Below are 22,389 nucleotides of genomic sequence, written 5' to 3' on the forward strand. Positions count from 1 at the left end.
GCGGCCTCAGTCATTCGCAGATATTTCCTTAGAACCTATCTAATAATTGTTAGCGGAAACCGCAAATATCCTGCACTGTAGAGAGAACAGGAAGCGACTGTAGAGAAAAACGCAGCTTGGGATGGTGAGAGTAGCCAGTAAAAATTGAAACTGGAACTCCCAGAAGTCCCTGCAGTGGCTTTGATTGGTCTTCTGCTGAGGGTGCTGAGGTTGTTGGGGTCAAAGGACGTCAGCGTGGCTTTTAGAAGAGGGCCGGTGACCAAAAGTAAAAAAAAAGTTTTTGTAATTTGTGCTACAAGTTCCTGTCTGTCTGCCTTCTGTTGGGTTACCTGTACTTGTTCATTTTATCCTGGATCGTGTCGAGGTTGGGGTCTGGATTGTCTGCCGTCTGCCTGTGTACATGAGGACTGTAAGTGGATTCATGGCCATCCTGCAAAGAAAGGAGCGCTCTTGAACCAATCCACCCGTCTTCACCATTTCAAGTAGGACTATCTTTACATTCCCATTCAACGTGTGGATCTCTGGACTATCTATCTCATCATTACATTCCATTCATTACCGTTTTTATGAATGTTTTTCATGGTTTACTGTGTGTGTTTTGTTTGTGCTTTTTTTTATTTAATGTGTAATCGCCATAAGGGGAACAAGGGTGGTATCATTGTTTTCATTTATTTCATTTGTTTTCATTACATTCTTTATTTGATGTTTGATTACCGTTTTGCTTTGTTTTTGTCTCTGTTTGTGAGCGTGTGCGGGTCGGGCCAAGGCTGGGTGCGTCCATGGAATCTCCACCATAAAAAGAAATAAATCACCATCTTCTCGACAGTGTGAATCTTAGCGGCACTGGACTGCTACAGCGTTATTAATTTCTCCTTGCTGCTGATTGACTGTAATGCATCTCCAGCTGAGTGTTCTGGTGTTTTCCATTTTGTTCCTCTTAACCCTTAAACCACCACAACCGGCTATAGTCATTTACCAGTGCCATTTGCGAGCACACAGGAGATGATCAGTCAGTGCTGTACATTCGTTGAGCAGTCAGCTCATGACCACTGCCACTGTGAGCAGGGGAGCTGAACGCACCCCTAGAAGACACGGACACTCCTCAAAAACACCCTCTTAAAAACGCTGATAGACTACTTTCATATTTCTCCCTTCCTTGCGGCTGGTCTGTCGCGTAATATGCTTCTCGTGCAACGCTACGCATACTTAAAAAACTGAACAGCAGCTGTCCTTTTTGGCTGATTGCTTTGTTTCTCTCTCCTCCCCCAGACATCCTCTGCTCCTTTTGTGGGTTGTGCTCCCCTATGATGTTTGTCTATTCTTTAATTGATAACTAACTGCATACTGAGCTCCTTTTACTTCTGAAAGAGACATGTTAGTTTATAGTGTTTGAATAAAGTTCCTGTCTCTGCAAACTCCTGTGTTTCTGTGCAAATCTGTGACCCAAGCGTGACACCCTGCAGTACTGCAGCCTCACTGTCCCTGGGATTGAACCGCTGCTCTAGACGAGCCTGCCAGCATCAGCGCTTACCTCTGTGTGCTCGAGTGCAGCCAGTTCAAGCGCAGTTGAAGCGCCTTTATTTTTAGGTAATGTATTAAGTTGAGTTTGAAATTAAAGTGTTTTGGAGGCATATTTAGGGTTTAAACTATGAAAATAGGCATTTTTTAACCACATCCAAAATTTGCGGTTTTTCACAATTTGCTGGTGCTCTAGGAACGTAACTTCCGCAAATTTTGGTGATGTACTGTATATATATATATATATATATATATATATATATATATATATATATATATATATATATATATATATATATATAGGTGGCCCATATTTATGTATATGACGTTTCACAGGCTGTAGCATTTAAACTACTGTGCGAAAAGATTTGTGGCATGCAAAAGTTTGGGCACCCTTGTTTAAAATGTCTATTACTGTGAAAAGTAAGGAGAAAAGAAGGTGAACTGATCACCAAAAGTCATAAATTTAAAAATGACACATTTCTTTAGTATTTTAAACAAGATTACATTTTATTTCTGTAACTCACAGGTACAAAATACCAAAAAAATGAAAAGGGCCTGAAGCAAAAGTTTGGACCCCCAACATGGTCAGTACTTAGTACTTAGACCCCCACCTCTGTCAAGTATCACAGCTTGTAAACACATTTTGTAGCCAGAATATAGTCTTTCAGTTCTTACTTGGGGTCTTTTCTCCCATTCATCCTTGCAAAAGGCTTCTAATTCTGCAAAGATTCTTGAGCCAACTTGCATGCACTGCTCTTTTGAGATCTCTCCACTGATCTTCAATGATGTTTAGGTCAGGGGACTGTGAGGGCCGTGGCAAAACCGTCAGCTTGTGCCTCCTGAGGTATTCCATTGTAGATCTTGAGATGTGTTTCAGATCATTATCTTCTTGTAGGACACATCTTCTTTTTAACTTCAACATTTTGCAGATGGTGTGACCTTTGCTTCCGGAATTTGCTGGTGTTTATTTGAATCCATTCTTCCCTCCAACAATGACATGTTCCCTGTGTCCCCGGCTGCAATACAATACAACAGAACACAGTCAGTGCTGTGCCAGTTCACAATCACAATAACTATAGCTCAAAGTTCAGTTTGCACAGATTAAAACGAATAAATTCACATTCATAGTTCACCATTTCAGTTTTGAACTAGTTCATGTTCAGTTCATTTTGTATTTTTTTAAGGTGTGAGAATAAATGACCCGTGAGTTTACTTTTTTCAATTTTCATTCTCCTTCAAGATTTTTTGGTAGACAGTAGAATTCATGGTTCCATCTATCACAGCAAGCCTTCCAGGTCCTGAAGCAGCAAAACAACCCCAGACCATCACACTACCACCACCATATTTTACTGTTGGTATGATGTTCTTTTTCTGAAATGCTGTGTTCCTTTTACGCCAGATGTAACGGGACATTTGCCTTCCAAAAAGTTCAACTTTTGTCTCATCAGTCCACAAGGTATTTTCCCAAAAGTCTTGGCAATCATTGAGATGTTTCTTAGCAAAATTGAGACGAGCCCTAATGTTCTTTTTGCTTAACAGTGGTTTGCGTCTTGGAAATCTGCCATGCAGGCCGTTTTTGCCCAGTCTCTTTCTTATGGTGGAGTCGTGAACACTGATCTTAATTGAGGCAAGTGAGGCCTGCAGTTCTTTAGACGTTGTCCTGGGGTCTTTTGTGACCTCTCGGATGAGTCGTCTCTGCGCTCTTGGGGTCATTTTGGTCGGCCAGCCACTCCTGGGAAGGTTCACCACTGTTCCATGTTTTTGCCATTTGTGGATAATGGCTCTCACTGTGGTTCGCTGGAGTCCCACAGCTTTAGAAATGGCTTTATAACCTTTACCAGACTGATAGATCTCAATTACTTCTGTTCTCATTTGTTCCTGAATTTCTTTGGATCTTGGCATGATGTCTAGCTTTTGAGGTGCTTTTGGTCTACTTCTCTGTGTCAGGCAGCTCCTGTTTAAGTGATTTCTTGATTGAAACAGGTGTGGCAGTAATCAAGCCTGGGGGGGGCTACGGAAATTGAACTCAGGTGTGATATACCACAGTTAGGTTATTTTTTAACAAGGGGGCAATTACCTTTTCACACAGGGCCATGTAGGTTTGGATTTTTTTTGGATTTTTTTTTTTTGGATTTAAAAACTGCATTTTGTGTTTACTTGTGTTATATTTGACTAATGGTTAAATGTGTTTGATGATCAGAAACATTTTGTGTGACAAACATGCAAAAGAATAAGAAATCAGGAAGGGGGCAAATAGTTTTTCACACCACTGTATTCTAATATCCTCCCGGTCAAAAAAGAAATTAAATAGATGCAAGTATTCATATAAATGACTGCTCTGTTTCCAACACAAATGGTGACTGTGGCACCAGCGTTAAGTGAACTAACCAATTACGCTGCCGGTCAAAATTTGCGTCACAAATTGCATGTCCAACGGGGAAAATATCAAGTGGCCTCGCGAAGTCTAACGTTATTGTAAAAGAGAAAGCGGAGCTTCACCGTGTGCTCCTGTCAGCAGGGTGCAGCTTAAGCACAAGCAGGCAGACACAGACGGTGCCAATTTGATTTGATTTTACGTAATTTTTTCAGCATACAAATAAATGGCAAAAAAATTCATACAAAATAAATATTTATAAAAATCCACTATTTGTGCTTATCAGAATACCGTATTCGTAATCGGCTCCACCCCTACATTACAGGATAAGGCAAGATATTTAATGAGGACCTTAACCCGATCCAGAATGTCACCTAAAACTGAACTCGCTCACGTTCAAGTTTTTCACTTGCAAAGACGTTATGTTAAGTTCACCGTTCGTAGAAACATGAATGTGCTCTTTTGAACTTGTCCAAGCACAACACTGAACACAACACAAGACAAGACAAGTCTGATTGATCCACCCAATGCTTAATAGTTATAGACGTCTTCTTTTTCCTGGAATTTTGTCCCCTTTGTTCTTCAAACACACCTTTGCACATTGGGACCAAAAGGTTCTATTTTGATTTCATCAATCCACAGGACTCGTTTCCAAAATGCATCAGACTTGTTTCGATGTTTATTTCCAAACTTCAGGCGCTGAAGTTTGTGGTGAGGGCACAGGAAAGGTTTTCTTCTCCTGACTCTTCCATGAAGGTCAAATTTATTCAGGCGTCACTGCGCAGTAGAACAGTGGACCACCACTCCAGAGTCTGCTAAAACCTCATGAAGGTCTTTTGCAGCAGTGGCGTAGCAAGGGGCGGGCGGAGGGGGCGGTCTGCCCATGCGCGGAACATTTTTAGGGACGGCATTATTGGCCAAAAGGTTCAGTGCAATTCGTGTGTAAGCAGCAGGGTTCGGAAAAATATCACTCATGAATGAAAAAAGTAAAATTCTCTGGGTTTTATCCACAAATGCTTCAAAAATAATGTTCTGTGACGGCATCAGACACAGCAGTTGAAATTTTCTGAGGCAATAAAAAAAATAAACAGAAACATTACCTCGATAATAAACAACTAATTTACAATTCATAATTTTGTTTCATTATCAATCCAAATGCGTTCTTGCTCTGCGCAGAAAACATCCCCACCTATCACTCGTACACTACACTGGTTCAGGTTTTAATTATATTAAACTAATGATTAGAACGCGGCTTATCAGTGCGTCTATTCTTGTCTAGTTGATGCTTACAAATAATTATAGGCCTATGTGAAAAATTTATTGCTGTTTCTCTATATATGAATAAATCTATGTAAAATTTATCTTAATTTATCTGTATACGTCATTTTAGTTTTCTGTTTAAATAGGTTAACATATTCAGATATGTTGGCGGGCAGCAGATTGAAGCACCGCCCCGCCCTGAGCAGCACAAACTCGAGCTATGCCACTGTTTTGCAGTCAAATGGGGGTTTTATTTACATTTTTAGCAATCCAACTAGAAGTTCTTTCAGAAAGTTTTCGTGGTCTTCCAGACCTCAACTTGTTAGCTTCCTGTTAACTGTAATTACTCAGGTGGTGAACCAGCTTAGGCGGGGAAAGCCTGCAGGAATCTGTGGTCTCCAGGGTGAACTTCTCCAGGCCGGTGGTAAGGCTGTCCTCCTGGCATTGCAAGCAGTCTTTGCTTCCATTTTAGACTGGCATCATCCCAACTGACTGGAAAAGGGAAGGGTGATCTCCTGGATTGCGGCCACTACAGGGGGATAACACTGCTCTCAGTGGCAGGTAAGGTCCTTGCTAGGGTCGTCAATAGGATCCGTGATCACTTGCTCACCTACCAGCGACCAGAACAGTCTGGTTTTATGCCTAAGAAGTCTACCATCGACCTCATCCTGGCACTGAAGGTTGGAGCGCAAACGAGAATATCGTCAGAGTTACTTTGCAGCCTTTGCCGATTTTTGAAAAGCGTTTGACTCAGTTGATCGAGGTGCCCTGTGGGACATTCTGAGGGTTCACGGGATCCCCTCACGGTTGCTGGATATCATGGCCGGCCTGTACACTGGTACTGTGTGTCCTTTGCAGAGTGCAGACAGAACCACTGTGTTTTCCCAGTTGATTCTGGGGTTCATCAGGGGTATGTTTTTGCTCCTACTCTGTTCAAAGCTTGTATGGACTGGGTGTTGGGTGGGTCGTAGGGTCCAGAGGCTGTGGGGCATCTGTTGGTGAAGAAAGATTCACTGATCTTGACTTTGCTGATGATGCTGTGATCTTTATGGAGTCAATAGAGGCTCTGATTGGGGGTCTTGAGAAACTGAGTGTCTGGGCTTGTGAGTGTCCTGGATAAAAACCAACATCCAGGCCTTTGCTGACCTCTTAGGCACAACCATCAGCAGTTTGTCTGTCTGAGTGTCGACCTCATCGAGAGGTTTACTTACCTTGGCAGTGACATTCATGTCTCTGGTGACTCTTCCTATGAAGTCAGTAGATGGATTGGGAAAGTATGGGGGGTTATGAGGTCGCTTCCTGTCTTGCTATATGGTTGCGAGATATGAACGCTATCCAGTGACCTGAGACGAAGACTGGACTCCTTTGGTACTGTGTATCTCCGGAAAATCCTTGGGTACCGTTGGTTTGACTTTGTGTCAGATGAGCGGTTTCTCATGGAGTCTCATTGCCTGCATTGTGAGGGAGCGTCAGTTACGGCACTACGGCCATGTGGCGCGTTTCCCTGAGAGTGATCCAGTCCGTAAGATCCTCATTGTTGGGGACCCGAGTGGCTGGACCCCAACCTTTCGTCACTGTGTATTTTACCACGCTTATATTAACTTCACCTGTTTGTTGTCTGGTACAAATCTTGTAATCGATATTTAACACACTTCCTATTGTCCAATGACTTAAAATTCTGCACACGTACACACTTCCGATGACAATACATAAATCAATAATCATCCATCCATCATCAGTTTCACTAATTGATCAATTAATCCATGTTAATTAAGACATAAAACTTTCATATGAAGAATAGTTCAAGATTTCACCAATAGATGGTGCTAGTAATGGATAGAAATATTAAAGGAAGTGTTAAAATATTGATTACACAATTATACTAAAACAAACCCAAGACTAAAAAGTTGAAAAATAATATATATAAAAAAAAGTACTTTTTAAAAACCACGCTTTGTGGACTGTGCCCGGCAGAGTATTCCGGCCATGTCCCCCAGGCCGCCAGATGGAGCCCTCCCTGCAGTATGGAGGTGCCCCAAAGACCAGCAGGGAGTCATGGACTTTGTAGTTTTTATCCTCAGCCCTGCTGGATACCACAGGGGCCGCAAGAGGGAGCAGCAGGGAGGACCAAAGACTTTTTTTTGCCCTATACCCCGGAAGTACTTCCAGGTCACATGAGCGGAAGGGATGATGTGCTTCCAGGGTGAAGATAAGGACTATTTACCCTGACCCGGAAGGAATAAGGACTTGTGGACTGTTGGGCAGGAACACCTCCGGGTCAGGGGGTATAAAAGGACCATAGGAACTCCCAGACAATGAGCTGAGCTGGGTGGTAGGAGGGCAACGCGTCTGGGAGTGGAGGATTGATTATTGATTTAGTATTGTGTTTATTCATGAATAGTGTAGAGTGGAGGGTGCTTAGTGCACATTATTATAATAAAGAGAATAATTGTAGCACTTTTACCAGGTGTTTGGCGTGGTACCTGAGGGTTCAAGGGAGCGATACTGCCCCCTACTGCAACAGCTTATATTAAGTTAAAAAGTGTACTAAAAATAAGTCTCTCATACATCACTTGAAAAAAAAGAAAAGCAAGGGCGCTTTTCATCAATCAACATTTAGAAAGTGCCCACGCTTTTATTTTTTTTACAAGTGATATATGAGAGAGTTAATTTTTACTTTTTAGTACACTTTTTATTTCAATATAAGTGTGGTTTTTAAAAAGTATTTTTTTATTTAAAAGCTGGATTAGTTGTAAAATCAATCAGTGGATAAAGTAAAACTGAATATCTTCTTCTATAATACGCTACCATGGCTGTCTGTTTGTCTGTCCAGGATTTTAAATCACCTGTAGCTCGCAAACAGTTTGACCGATTGACCTGAAATTTGGTACACATATACTACATGATGTTTACTATCCACTTTCGGGGTGATGATTGACCTCCAAGGTTATTCCTCTTTTTATTTTTATTTTATTTTATTATAGAATCAGCTCTTGGTGGCTGCCACGCGGCGCATGCGTATGAGCGCCATTCTTATCCCTACCACCTTCGCTGTCACTTCCCCTACGTCTTCATATCTTAAATCATTCTTGAGGCAGATTGAAGACTTAAGTGCCAGCTTCAGGGTAATGATTGACCTCCAAGGCTTTTCCTCTTTTTATTTTTTATTTAATTTTATTGTAGAGTCAACTCTTGGCAGTGGGCAGCAGGGTGGCCGAGTGGCCATGTGTACGGACACCGTTCTCATCCCTACCACCTTTGCGGTCTCTTCTCCTACCTCTTCATATCTTCAATCTGCCTCAAGAATGATTTAAGACTTAAGTGTCACCTTAAGTGACAAATTAAAGAAAACGTACTCAGTAATTGCAACACAAACACTGACTTAATCAGTTCTAACGCAAAAAGATGCCAACGGAAGAAGAGAAGAAGCAGGCCGCTAGGGTGAAGAAAATTAGATCTGCTCAGGAAGCAGCAAGCGCATCAACCTCTGAGCAAACGAAAATGCTAAACAGAGACAGAGAAAGAGGATGAAAACTAGAAATGCTCAAGTCAAGTGGATTCACTGCATGTTATTGTGCAGTTCACCGTTACTGGTTCTTTATATTTCTATTGTAAGTTTACTCCACTATTAAACATGAGGCACACATCCTGGAACGGCGTCTCGCTGCAAGGCGGTATAATGAGACTGACGGTCACATCCCAGTAAGCACTCTTCAGGCCCACACTGAGTCTGAATCAAACCGATTACCACCACCCCCATTTTAATTCTGAAGGGGGGGCCTATTCAGGTCAAAGAATTGATGAAATGCTCCTATTATTATGCTGAAATGAAAAGGCCGGAGGCAGGCAGTGGACACCTGATCTGCCTGCTGTCAGGAGCGCCTTTTGTTTCTGCATTTCATATCTGAAAATATCCCCGAGGTGTTTTATAAAGCAGGTGCGACAGACTCGGGGTTGGCAGTAGGGAGGGTCTGCCGTGGCAACATGGGAAACAAGCAGACTGTGTTCACGGCGGAGCAGCTGGATGCATACCAGGTACAGTGGATTGGCGGTGGCGTTGGGGGGGATAAGGGTGTCTTTAACGGGGCGGTAGGTGGGCAGCAAATCAAATTCCAACCTGGTCAGGTAATCAGTATGGCAGTGAAATGCATCTCTGCAAACACTTGGGCGACGGGTCACTGGCACATACTAGCAAACCTAAAACTTTGCAGATTCTGCTGGTCGCTTCATTTTTCAAATCCACACATCGTCAAGTCTTTCCTAAACTGGATGGCTTTTGAGTCATATTTGGTTTATAAAAGGTTCATATATGGCTTTGTGATCTCCTTTAAACTACATGTTGAAATGTTACATATTTGGTTTAATTAAAGTTTTTGATAGCGTACTTCTCATGCACAAATATAACAGTTAAAGAACACAAAATGTCATCTGTCGAGAATAACTGTGCATGTACAAGGCCACATTGTTGATGTTAAACTATGCAGTTCAACATGGGACTTGGAAATATTGACAGGAAAATCTCTTTGGACTTTACTGATCATACTTTACGTTAAGGTGATTAAATGGAAGGTGGCACGGTGGCGCAGTGGGTAGCGCTGCTGCCTCACAGTAAGGAGACCTGGCTTTGCTTCCCAGGTCCTCCCTGTGTGGAGTTTGCATGTTCTCCCCGTGTCTGCATGGGTTTCCCCCCACAGTCCAAAGGCATGCAGGTTAGCTGCATTGGCGATCCTAAATTGTCCCTAGTGTGTGCTCAGTGTGTGGGTGTGTGTGCCATGTGGTGGGCTGGTGCCCTGCCTGGGGTTTGTTCCTGCCTTGTGCCCTGTGTTGGCTGGGATTGGCTCCAGAAGACCCCTGTGACCCTGTGTTTGGATATAACGGGTTGGATAATGGATGATTAAATGGATGACTTGTCATTTCTTTATAAAATTGCATTCTGATAAGTCCAACAAATTGTGTTTGGGGCTTTACATAGGAGGGACTGGCCTAGTCATGGCCTGTGTGTCATCTGCATGTTCTCCAGGGGTCTCTCTGTGATTTCCTCCCATATCCTAAAGACAAGTACTACTTAGATAGGTTCCAAAAATTAAATGAAGTGGGTGACCCCCTTCTTTTGACACCCACTGCACGCCCAACCTACCTGGAAAGGTCTTTGAATTGCCTTTCCCAAGATTTCTTCCATTTTTCCCTACAAGGTTTTTTTGGGAGTTTTTCCTTGTCCTCTCAGAGAGTCAAGGCTGGGGGGCTGTCAAAAGGCAGGGTCTGTTAAAGCCCATTGCGGCACTTCCTGTGTGATTTTGGGCTATACAAAAATAAATTGTATTGTATTGTATTGTATTGTATTGTGTCATAGATAGATATGAAAATCACTATATCATGGGTAGTTACTGTAAATAAATATGAAAGGCACAGCATAAAAACAGAAAATGTTCTTACTGTTCACGTCACACACCTTTCTGACTTGTGAGAAAGCTACCCGTGTCCAAACAAATGGCCAACTAATCTCAGCTTGGCCTTTGATACTTGTTAATAATCATTCAAAATGATGGCTTCACAAAAAAAAAGTTAAATCTGTATAAACAGGTGGCAAGTCACCTCTGGGCATCAAGGCCTCATTTGCATGTTGAAATTACGAGCATCTGTTTCAGTTTCACGTTGACAGTGAGCTTCTTCATCAGGGCCATTTGTTGCAGCTTCTCTTTCTAGTCTTGCCTTTCGCTGTTCAGATGACGCACTCTGTCTGCAGTGGTTTTTCACATATCTTTACTCATAATGGACATTGCTCATTGCTTTAAGATACTAATTTGAATTTCAGAAAAGCTGCTTTCACCTGTAAGTAAACTTCCTTTAATTGTAACAAAACTGGTTTAACCTGAACAGGACAGAACCCAGATACAAATACTGAATATTCTTCTTCTTTTGGCTGCTCCCGTTAGGGGTCGCCACAGCGGATCATCTTTTTCCATATCTTCCTGTCCTCTACATCTTGATCTGTCACCCCCATCACCTGCATGTCTTCTCTCACCACATCCATAAACCTCCTCTTAAGCCTTCCTGTCTTCCCCTTACTTGGCAGCTCTATCCTTATTACTCTTCTCCCAATATACCCAGCTTCTCTCCTCTGCACATGTCCAAACCGATGTAATCTCGCCTCTCTGACTTTGTCTCCAAACTGTCCAACCTGAGCTGACCCTCTAATGTCCTCATTTTTAATCCTGTCCATCCTCGTCACACCCAATGCAAATCTTAGCATCTTTAACTCTTCCACCTCCAGCTCTGTCTCCTGCTGTCTGGTCAGTGCCACCGTCACCAGCCCATATAACACAGCTGGTCTCACTACTGTCCTGTAGACATTTCCTTTCACTCTTGCTGATACCCATCTGTCACAAATCACTCCTGAAACTCTTCTTCACCCACTCCATCCTGCCTGCACTCTCTTCTTCACCTCTCTTCCACAATCCCCATTACTGTGTACTGTTGATCACAAGTATTTAAATTCAGTCAGATATAAACATATATATATATATATAAATACTGAATATGCAGTGTATATACTATATATATATATGTATATATATATATATATATATATATATATATATATATATATATATATTGTAAGAACACTAGGCGTCACTGTCGCCCTGTTAAACCCAACTGACAGACACACAGACACAGGTTAAAAGCGCTAAGAAGATATTTAATATTTTATTCTTTAAATAGTGTTCCTTTATCACCACAGCCACCAATAAACACAAGACACAAGTAAACCCAGAATAAATCACTATAACCCTCTCCTTTACACCGCTTGCATCCTATAAATAGTCCTTGACCTGGATGTACTTCTGTCCTTCTGCCCACGTGACTTGTTAACATTTCCGGGTCAGATGGAGAATTGGCTTTTTCTTCAGCCCGGAAGTGGGGCTCCCGTCCTCATGACTTAGGAGTACTTTCGGGCTATGGATGAGGCATGGCTCCTCCGGTCCTCTCACAGCTCCTCCTGGTGGCACCCACGGTACCCAATATTGCTGAGAAACCACACTTCAAGTCCAAGGATGCCCTGCAGGAATCCGGGGCACCGTCACACTCCAGAGGAGCTGCCATCTAGCGTTTTGGGGGAGGCAGTGTCCTGGAAAAGCTGCCTTCCCCCCATCCTTCCATCTCAGGGCCATCCCAGCTGGGATGAGCTGCTAGCCATCCATCCCTGTGTAGCCTGAGAATGGGAGTAATGATGTGCTGGACCAGGCAACCCCTGCTGTGTTTGAATACAGAATGGCAGTGAATTGATTTTCACTAGAGCAGCTTGTACGTTGTGTGCATTTATACTCCGAAACAAACAACTATGCGGTGGTGAAATGGAGGATGGCAGTCGAGTTTGGAGACAGTGGCCCTAGTGTGCTAACCATCACAAGAATAAACACAAAATTCCACACCAGAGGTACTGTTTTGCAAGCGAAGGGAGCAGGTAGGCCCAGGAGTGTGTGTACCAATGCCAACATAGCTCTTGTGGTAAATGCCTTTCAAAGTTAGGTTCTTCTTCAGCATGTATCATTCTGCCTGGCGCATTGGTAGACCACTCCATGGAGAAAAGGGGATGAAAAACATTTAAGGTTCTTAATGTTCATATACCATTAGGTTACTTGATAATAACATAGTTTCCTGGCAATAACGTCTTTTCAATTATATACATAAATATGGGTAACCCTGTGTATATATTGTCACACACGTGCGCATGTGATGCAGCCAAGGAGCTTGAGTAAGGGCAATTCCGAATCAGACCGGGATGTGGCAGAGTGCACTGATTCTTTTTCTCACTTTCCTGCAGACTATTCATGAGAGATTCCACTTGGTCCTGTTGACGTCACTTCCGGGTCCGAGCCTATGGAGGAAGACTTGGTCGGCTCCGGCCCCTTTTATGTCACGTCTGGGTTCAAGCCTATGACTGTAGACCCTTACGATCCCGACCCCTTTGACTTCACTTGCTGTCTTCCCCTTTAAAAGCCTCCACCTTTCCCCTATTCCCTCAGTTCTGTTTAGAACCCCTGTTTGTGCACGTCAGTGCTATCATTTATTTGCGATTTGCAGCCAGGAAACCAATTATACAGGAGTTTGTGAAAATATATGTACAGTATATATATATTGTCACAAAAATGACACAAGTTATCAGAATGGTTTGGGGTAGCCACCCGTATGTTGTTCCTTGGCTGCAAAATTGGTTAGATTTGAACAGAGATGTTCACAGATATGAGTCCAAAACAGAACTGATGGTATCGAGGCAAGATGGCGACTTTAAAGGCCAGTACAGGAAGTGACGTCATCGGGGCCGGACCCAGAAGTGATGGTGTTGGGACCAGAAGAGACAACATCAGTGGTACCAGAACCGGAAGTGACATCATCAGTGGTGCCAGAACCCTGCAGGATTTCCTGTGGATGGTCTGCAACAGATTAAGAGAGACAGTCAGCGCACCCCGCTGCCCCCTGGTCTGGTGTGGTATTACTATCATTTAGGCCCTTCTGCCGTCTCCCAATCACATTTGTGTGTGTATATATATACATATATATATATATATATATATATATATATATATATATCTAAACTGCTCAAAAAAATTAAAGGAACACTTTGAAAACACATCAGATCTCAATGGGAAAAAGAAATCCTCCTGGATATCTATACTGATATAGACTGGGTAATGTGTTAGGAACGAAAGGATGCCACATCGTTTGATGGAAATGAAAATGATCAACCTACAGAGCCCTGAATTCAAAGACGCCCCAAAAATCAGAGTGAAAAAATTATGTGGCAGGCTAGTCCATTTTGCCAAAATTTAATTGCAGCAACTCAAAATTGTACGCAGCACTTTGTGTGGCCCCTGTGTTCTTGTATGCATGCTTCTAATGAGATGACAGATGGTGTTGTGGGGGATCTCCTCCCAGATCTGGACCAGGGCATCACTGAGCTCCTGGACAGTCTGAGGTGCAACCTGGTGGCATTGGATGGACCAAAACATAATGTCCCAGAGGTGTTCTAATGGATTTAGGTCAGGAAAGTGTGGTGGCCAGTCAATGGTATCAATTCCTTCATCCTCCAGGAACTGCCTGCATACTCTCACCACATGAGGCCAGGAATTGTCGTGCACCAGGAGCCACTGTACCAGCATAGGGTCTGACAATGGGTCCAAGGATTTCATCCTGATACATAATGGCAGCCAAGGTGCCTTTGTCAAGCCTGTAGCGGTCTGTGTGACCCTCCATGGATATGCCTCCCCAGACAATCATTAACCCACCACCAAACTGCTCATGCTGAATGATGTTACAGGCAGCATAATGTTCTCCATGGCTTCTCCAGACCCTTTCACTTCTGTCACGTGCTCAGGGTGAACCTGCTCTCATCTGTAAAAAGCACAGGGCACCAGTGGTGCATCTGCCAATTCTGGTATTCTATGGCAAATGCCAATCAAGTTGCATGCTGCTGGGCAGTGAGCTCGGGGCCCATTAGAGGACATGGGGCCCTTGGGTCACCCTCATGAAGTCTTTCTGGTTGTTTGGTCAGAGACATTCACACCAGTGGCCTGCTGGAGGTCATTTTGTAGGGCTCTGGCAGTGCTCATCCTGTTCCTCCTTGCCCAAAGGAGCAGATACTGGTCCTGCTGATGGGTTAAGGACCTTCTATGGCCCTCTCCAGCTCTCCTAGAGTAACTGCTTGTCTCCTAGAATCTCCTCCATGCCCTTGAGACTGTGCAGGGAGACACAGCAAACCTTCTGGCAATGACACGTATTGATGTGCCATCCTGGAGAAGTTGGACTACCTGTGCAACCTCTGTAGGGTCCAGGTATTGCCTCATGCTACCAGTAGTGACACTGACTGTAGCCAAATGCAAAACTAGTGAAGAAACAGTCAGAAAAGATGAGGAGGGAAAAATGTCAGTGGCCTCCACCTGTTAAACCATTCCTGTTTTGGGGTCCTCTCATTGTTGCCCCTCTAGTGCATCTGTTGTTAATTACATTAACACCACAGCAGCTGAAACTGATTAACAACCCCCTCTGCTACTTAACTGACCAGATTAATATCCCATAAGTTTCATTGACTTTATGCTATACTCTGATTAAAAGTGTTCCTTTAATTCTTTTGAGCAGTATATATATATATATATATATATATATATATATATATATATATATATATATATATATATATATGTATATTATATGTACAGTATATATTTGCAGCTGTAAATCCACAAAGGGAGAAAATGAATCACTTATCATAAAGTAGTTTTTGTTCCTGAGCTTTCAGCCCCTGCCAGGGGCCTTCATCAGAGGATATTGATTAGAATTACAAGATTCAGATCTGTTCTTTAACTCAATTTTTCTTTTTGTAAAAACTTGATTTCTTTGTATGGATTGCAATAAAAAAAAAAAAAAAAGAATTACAAGATTCAAATGCAATATATAGAAAAAATTACGTGGGGATGGGAAGGGGCTAAGTCAGTGTGTTCGTGGGGGGAGGTGTATTGGTCGTAAAGTTTTATTTATTATGAACATGTTCTTCTTAAGTTTGTATATGCTGGGTTTATGTCCAAATGTCTGTTGATGACGTTCTCGTTTGATAGCCAAGATTCAGCCAGCTCTCTGGCACTTTTAGTACTGGCCTTAAATCTTACTTGTACATTGTCCCAGTTAAATGTATTGGCAGAGGCTGAAAGCTCAGGAATAGAAACTACTTTATGATACGTGATTCATTTTCTCCCTTTGCGGGTCTCCAGTTGCAAATATGCAAACCGTATCACAAACCTTCTCTTCCACCATAATATATATATTTATACTGTACATATAATTATACATATTGAGATGTGCAATGAGAGAAAATAAGTCACGTATCTTAAAATAGTTTTTTATTCCTAAGCTTTCAACAACTTGTCAGGTGTCATCATCAGAGTAAATGATTAGATGTTGTAATGGGCAGCCAGGATGCTTACCCGGCCTCCATAAGGGAAGGACCGGGGGAAGGAGCTTGCCCGGGGCAATACTTTCCCCCAGGGATGGCAGAGGTCAGTCCACCTGGCTTGCTACACTGCCACAGAACAGGGAAGCTCAAACCTGCTGGGGCGTGTAGAGAACCGCTGAGCCCTCCTGTGCAGTGCTGCCGTCTCACCTGGAAGTGCAGCCGGAAGGTGATCACAGAATAACTGGAGCACTTACAGGTCCTCTACAAAGGAGACAGCTGCCACAACCCAGCGAGCTGGAGTCGGGTGGAAGGAGGACTGAGCTTGCTGGGAGAAGGTATGGAGCCAGCTAGGGAAAAGGAAGAATGGACTGAGAACTGTGGTGATTTGTGTACGGTATACTGCTGCAGAAAAGAAATTAAAGGTGTGTTTGTGTGATAAAGGCGTGGTGTCTGTCTGTGGTCCGGGCTGGTCTGTTACAATGTATAGGAATCAATGACAATATATAGGGGGTGAAGGGTGGGGAAAGGGGGGGGTTGTAAGGGGTGGATTAGTAAGGTGGGGTTCAGAATGAGTTAGTCATAAAGTCTTTTTTATAATTTGGATATTCTTCTTTTTAAGCCTGCTGCCTGCCTATGCTGGGTGTCCAAGTGTCTGTTAATGGGTTTCCATTAGAGAGCTGCAATTCAGCCAGCTCTCTGGCACTCTTAGTATTAGCCCTGAACTTTACTTTCCCAGTGTCCCAGTTAAATGTGTGTGTGGTGGAACTTGTATGCATGTAAATCAGAGACCATGGGTCCTCCCTTCTGACCACATTGCGATGTTCCTGTATACGTGTTGCAAGTCTTTTAGATGTTTGCCCCACATATACCACTGGGCACGCACTGCATGGAATGCTGTGAACTCCGTTTCTCGGCTCTGTGGTCAACTGTTTTTTTTTTTATCATTGAAGAGAACAGGGGTCGGCACGGTGGCGCAGTGGTAGCGCTGCTGCCTCGTAGTTAGGAGACCCGGGTTCGCTTCCTGGGTCCTCCCTGCGTGGAATTTGCATGTTCTCCCTGTGTCTGCGTGGGTTTCCTTTGGGCACTCCGGTTTCCTCCCACAATCCAAAGACATGCAGGTTAGGTGGATTGGCAATTCTAAATTGGCCCTAGTGTGTGCTTGGTGTTTGCGTGTGTTTGTGTGTGTCCTGCAGTGGGTTGGCACCCTGCCCAGGATTGGTTCCTGCCTTGTGCCCTGTGTTGGCTGGGATTGGCTCCGGCAGACCCTGTATTCGGATTCAGCGGGTTAGAAAATGGATGGATGGATGGAAGAGAACAGTCTGTAAAGTGTTTGCCGGTTTGTACACTACCTTGATCCCAGATCTGAACACCCCACCCTTCACCCCCTATATATTGCCTTTGATTCCTGTACATCTAATCATTTTCCTCTGATGATGACACCTGGCAGGTTGTCGAAAGCTTAGGAATAAAAAAACTGTTTTAAGATAGGTGACTTGTTTTCTCCCCTTGTAGATCTCTAGCTATCATTATATATACATTTATCCATTAGGGGTGCGAAGTTCAATTCTTGATTGGGACATTTTGCTTTTATTTTTACAAAGGAGGAGTTAAAATTGAGCATTTCAGTGATAACAAAGTGAATAATATACCAAGCAGCGTTGTGTTGCTAAATACTAAAGAGGCACAGCCCAAGTTGTCTTCCACTCGTCTACCACTGGTGTGGGCAGGAGGCAAGCAAGGCGCTTCAGAATCACAGAGCCTGAGAAGCAGGCGTTAAGGGAACACGACCAAGAAAGGCAGCACCGGGCATGAGAGGCCGAGACACACAAGGATACTGAGGAAAGGCTTTGGAGGAACGCTGGGGGTTCACATAAGGCAAGAGATATCAAATATGAAATATTTTAAAGTGTATTCTATTACCTGTCTTTGACAGCTGTAACCTGGTGTTTACTCTCATTTCTGTTGCCTTCCTTGAGGTCCAAGTACATGTTGTAAATTAAATATGTGGTTTTTGGACCCCAAGGATGATGATTTTTATATTTATTTCACATTAATTTTTACAATACTTAATTCTGATAATGTCTTATCGCTTCACCAAATTGTGTATGGCAGTGCATTGATGATCTTTACCAGAATTCCTGGGTACGTGCGACTTGTGGCATCATTCAGGGCATCGGCTTAAAAACCAGCATCTTCAACTCTGTAGTGTCCGATATTAGGATTTCCATGTTGGAGTGTATTGCATTACTTTGACTTGTTCATTCTTGTGAACAGAGGGGTCGAGAGGTTTACTTACCTTGGCAGTGACGTTCATGTCTCTGGTGACTCTTCCTATGAAGTCAGTAGACAGATTGGGAGGTGATGGGGGGTCATGAGGTCTCTGGAAAGGGGTCTGTGGCGCCCCTGATATCTGCAAAGGTCCAAGTCTTTAGAGTCCTGGTGCATCCTGTCTTGCTATATGGTTGCGAGACATGGACGCTATCCAGTGACCTGAGATGACGACTGGACTCCTTCAGTACTGTGTCTCTTTGGAGAATCTTTGGGTACCACTGGTTTCACTTTGTGATGCTCATGGAGCCCTGAATGAGGCACATTACCTGCATTGTGATGGAGTGTCAGTTATGGCACTATGGCCATGTGGCGCGTTTCCCTGAGGGTGATCCAGCTTGTAGGATTCTCATTGTTGGGGACCCGAGTGGCTGGACCAGACCAAGGGCTCACCCACGTAACACCTGGCTGTGGCAGCTAGAGGGTCACTTCCGGAGGGTGGAAATGGACCGCGTGTCTGCCTGGGGGATTGCAAACTGGGATCCCGAGTTGTTTCGTCATGTGGTGGGTGCGGCAACACATTGTACCAGTATATGCTCCCCAACTTGAATTGATTCTTGCGAAAAGAATAGATATTTTTCTGCTTAAAAGATTATGTTTTGCTTAGCATTTGAAAGTAGACAAAAAGTCGCCTGTCTTTTCTGGCATTGAATCTTGCCTGTTTTTCTGTCCTAATCCTTTTTCATTAAATCTTTTACTGACTCACCTTGAGCCAGTATATACACTACTGCTTAAAAGGTTTTTCCAGTTTTAGTTGAAATTTTAAACAGTTCACATTCACTGAATAATCTGAAATGTTACAAAGGTAAGTGGAAAACTGCCAGAGGTTTAGGTTACCAAAAGCTGAAATATAATAAAATTTTCAAAATTATACAAAAGTCCTTTTCAGCGAACATGTAATGGCTTAACAACATACAGCTTTTCTGCAGCAACGGAACTTCATTGAGCCTCAAAGGTTGATGACATCAATTGCTGCAGGTGTCCCAGTTTTTGTTGATTACTCGCTGCTGGCAGGTGCCCCTCCTAATCTTATATCTCAGCTCCAGCTTATTCAAAACTCAACTGCAAGAGTCCTGACTTGAACCAATCAGCAGCGAGCACATCACACCCATCCTGCTCCGTCTTCACTGGCTCCCTGTGTCTTACAGAATCGAATATAAAATCCTACTAATAACCTACAAAGTCTTAAATAACCTCGCGCCAACCTACATCAGTGACCTTCTCCATCACTATGTGCCTGTCTGCCCATTAAGGTCCTCTGATTCTGACAATCTTGTTGTGCCCCACACTAATCTACACTCCATGGGTGACAGCAGGGCCTTCAGCTGTATAGCGAGTGCCCAGACTCTGGAATGACCTACCGAAATTAATCAGGTCAGCTGACTCCATGAATTCTGTTATAAAACAACTCAAAACTCATCTGCTCAGGTAGGCTTTTAGCTCTGCTTGACTTTATTACCCTTCTCCCAGTTTACCTTTCTGTCAAGATGTTCATGTAACCTGTACATGTGTGTGCGCGCTAGACCATCAATTATGTTGTCTGTTAGGCTTTTTTTCTCTGAATTCACTGTCGTAATCTTCTTTATTTATTTACTTGTTTTGTACAATGCTATATACTGTATACCCTGCTGTTCTTTCTTATATTCTGTAAGTGCCTTGAGCATGGGAAAGGCGCTACATAAATAAAATTTATTATTATTATTATTATTATTATTATTAGTATTATTATTATTATTATTACTTACAGACCCGCTGTCTGTTTAAAAGTAGTGATGGGACACTGCTTTTATTTATAGTGTCTCAATTGTATTATTTCTGTCTCAAATTCATTCTCACTTGTAATTTCCCATGAGTTTAATGGCACAATGCTTTACACTTCTAGCATCGTTCCGCAGTTATTTTGTTTCCTGATTCTATGGGAAACATTAGTTTATTTTTCATTCCTGCATATTCTAGTTCAAGGTTATGGAGGGTTTGGGTACACCTGACAATGGGGGCATATGACAGTAACCAGTTTTGGATGGGACACCATTAGGGCACAATAACTCCTTCAAAGTCAGTTAAGAGTTATTAGTTAACCGAGTCAATGAAAAACTAAAATAAATCATGTAAATGATGGCCTCTTTTGCTTATTAACTGGATACTTTCCAATGGTTCAGTTTTTATTTGGATTAAGGCATCTGTCAGGTTAAGAACAAGAATGATAATAATGATGTGTGAGGAAACCAGAAAACCTGAAGGAAGCTCCATGTAGATAATTGCTGGAATGATATTTGAATTCAGGTCTATGGAACTGTGCACTGCTATGCTGTCCCATACCATCTCTGTCAGTTGTCTCTCTTCAATTAATTAATTTTAATTTTTTTTTTAGGACTGCACATTTTTTACTAGAAAAGAAATACTAAGGTATGTCAATTCTTCTAATTTCTATGTGGTTTTGTTATAAAACTTATAATGTGCCATACATAATATGTGTACACAGCCATCAGTGTATTATTATGACAGATTCTTCCTTCTTTTTCCCTACAAGTATTTTTCATAGCAGTGATTGACAATCCATCCATTTATACCTAATATTTAAGTACAGTTTTTCTATTTTTTAAATGTCATTCCACTCATCACAAAATGTACTCTGATCGACTTTCAGATTGCTTGTTATATTTGAATTGTTTCAAATTGATGGCAGTTTACTGTTGTCTTGGAAATTGCTGATTAGGTGCCAAGTCAGTACAGAATCGCTGAATTGAGTCAACTCAACTTACTGCAGTAGGTTTGCCGTTGTGATGTTACACACAACTGAGGAAATTTCATTTGAAGAAAATCAATTTGTTCTGAATGAACATAACATTCTCAGAGTGGCTTAACCACTGGCACATGGCACAGGGCCTTAGCTTATACATGAACCAGCCCTGGATGAGGTTCGTTAGAGTGGCCACTAGGAGTCAATGTAGAGTTGCCAGTTACCTAAGATGTGTGTCTTTGGTGGGTTGGTTGTAAAAACCGGAATACCCAGAGAAATCCTGGAGAATGTGTAGACTTCATACAGGCAAGAAGTAAGCAAACAGTTTGAAGTGAAGACGCTGGATCAGTGAAGCAGCAACGTTCAGAACCGAGCTAATGTGCACGGTCTCGGTCTCAGTCTCAGTTGAAACTAATTGGGTAGGAACAGGCAAGCCAATTGCAATTCTAGTAAAATCAATTCAAGGCAGCACAGTGGTGTATTGATTAGCAGCGCTGTTTCACAGATCCAGCATCCAGCAGTGTTTGAATCCGTGTGTCTGTGTTTTCTCACCAAATCCTCAAAGACATTCATATTTGGTGCATTGCTAACTTGAAATGGACCCAGCATGGGTGTGCATGTGTGTGGGCTGTGTGGCATCCCGTCCAGGCTTCAGTTCTGGTAGACCAAGGGGGAAGTTAAGAAACATGACGGGGGCAATACGCTTGTATAGCGCCTTACCATGACTGGGACTGCCAAATCAGGAGTTCACTTTCTGTTTAAATTTCTTACTTTTTCGTCATTCTATATATATCTAGTCCCTTTCACATTTATCTATCTATCTATTATATAGTAATGTAATGTTATCTATGTAAGCAGGTTTGAGAATGTAAGTTTGCATGTAAATCAATTCTCTCCATAACAGCTGAATTTTTCTTTCACTTTTTTCCAATGTATTTTGGTTAGATTTGAAACGTTGCAGTGGACTCTGAGTATCCACACCTCTTTCCTTTACTGCAAATTTAATTGTTTTGGAGATCTCATTTGAAGTGAATATATTCACCATTTTCCCCACAACTCCACAGTCTGTGACCTATAATGACAAAGTGCCAACATGCTTCGGTAAAGGTTTGCAAATTTATTAAAAATCAAAAACTGAAATTTGTCCTTCCAAGAAGTATTCAGACCCTTCATCCCATACTTTGTTGAGGCCAATGTAGCAGCAATTCCAGCTTCATGTCT

General features: G+C 42.5%; 1 protein-coding gene across 1 annotated transcript in view; it reads left to right on the plus strand.

The window, feature by feature from the left end:
* The first annotated feature begins 9,108 nt into the window (after positions 1-9,108).
* The window catches only part of cib3 (calcium and integrin binding family member 3), a 43,891-nt gene continuing 30,610 nt past the window's right edge, over positions 9,109-22,389 (plus strand). Inside the window, exons 1-2 of the mRNA XM_039767038.1 lie at positions 9,109-9,190; positions 20,800-20,834. Of these exons, the coding sequence (XP_039622972.1) occupies positions 9,140-9,190; positions 20,800-20,834 (86 nt within the window). The 5' untranslated portion in view covers positions 9,109-9,139. The remainder of the gene's footprint in view (positions 9,191-20,799; positions 20,835-22,389) is intronic.

The sequence above is a fragment of the Polypterus senegalus genome, chromosome 10 (assembly GCF_016835505.1).
Source record: "Polypterus senegalus isolate Bchr_013 chromosome 10, ASM1683550v1, whole genome shotgun sequence".
In the NCBI taxonomy this organism is placed as follows: domain Eukaryota; kingdom Metazoa; phylum Chordata; class Cladistia; order Polypteriformes; family Polypteridae; genus Polypterus; species Polypterus senegalus.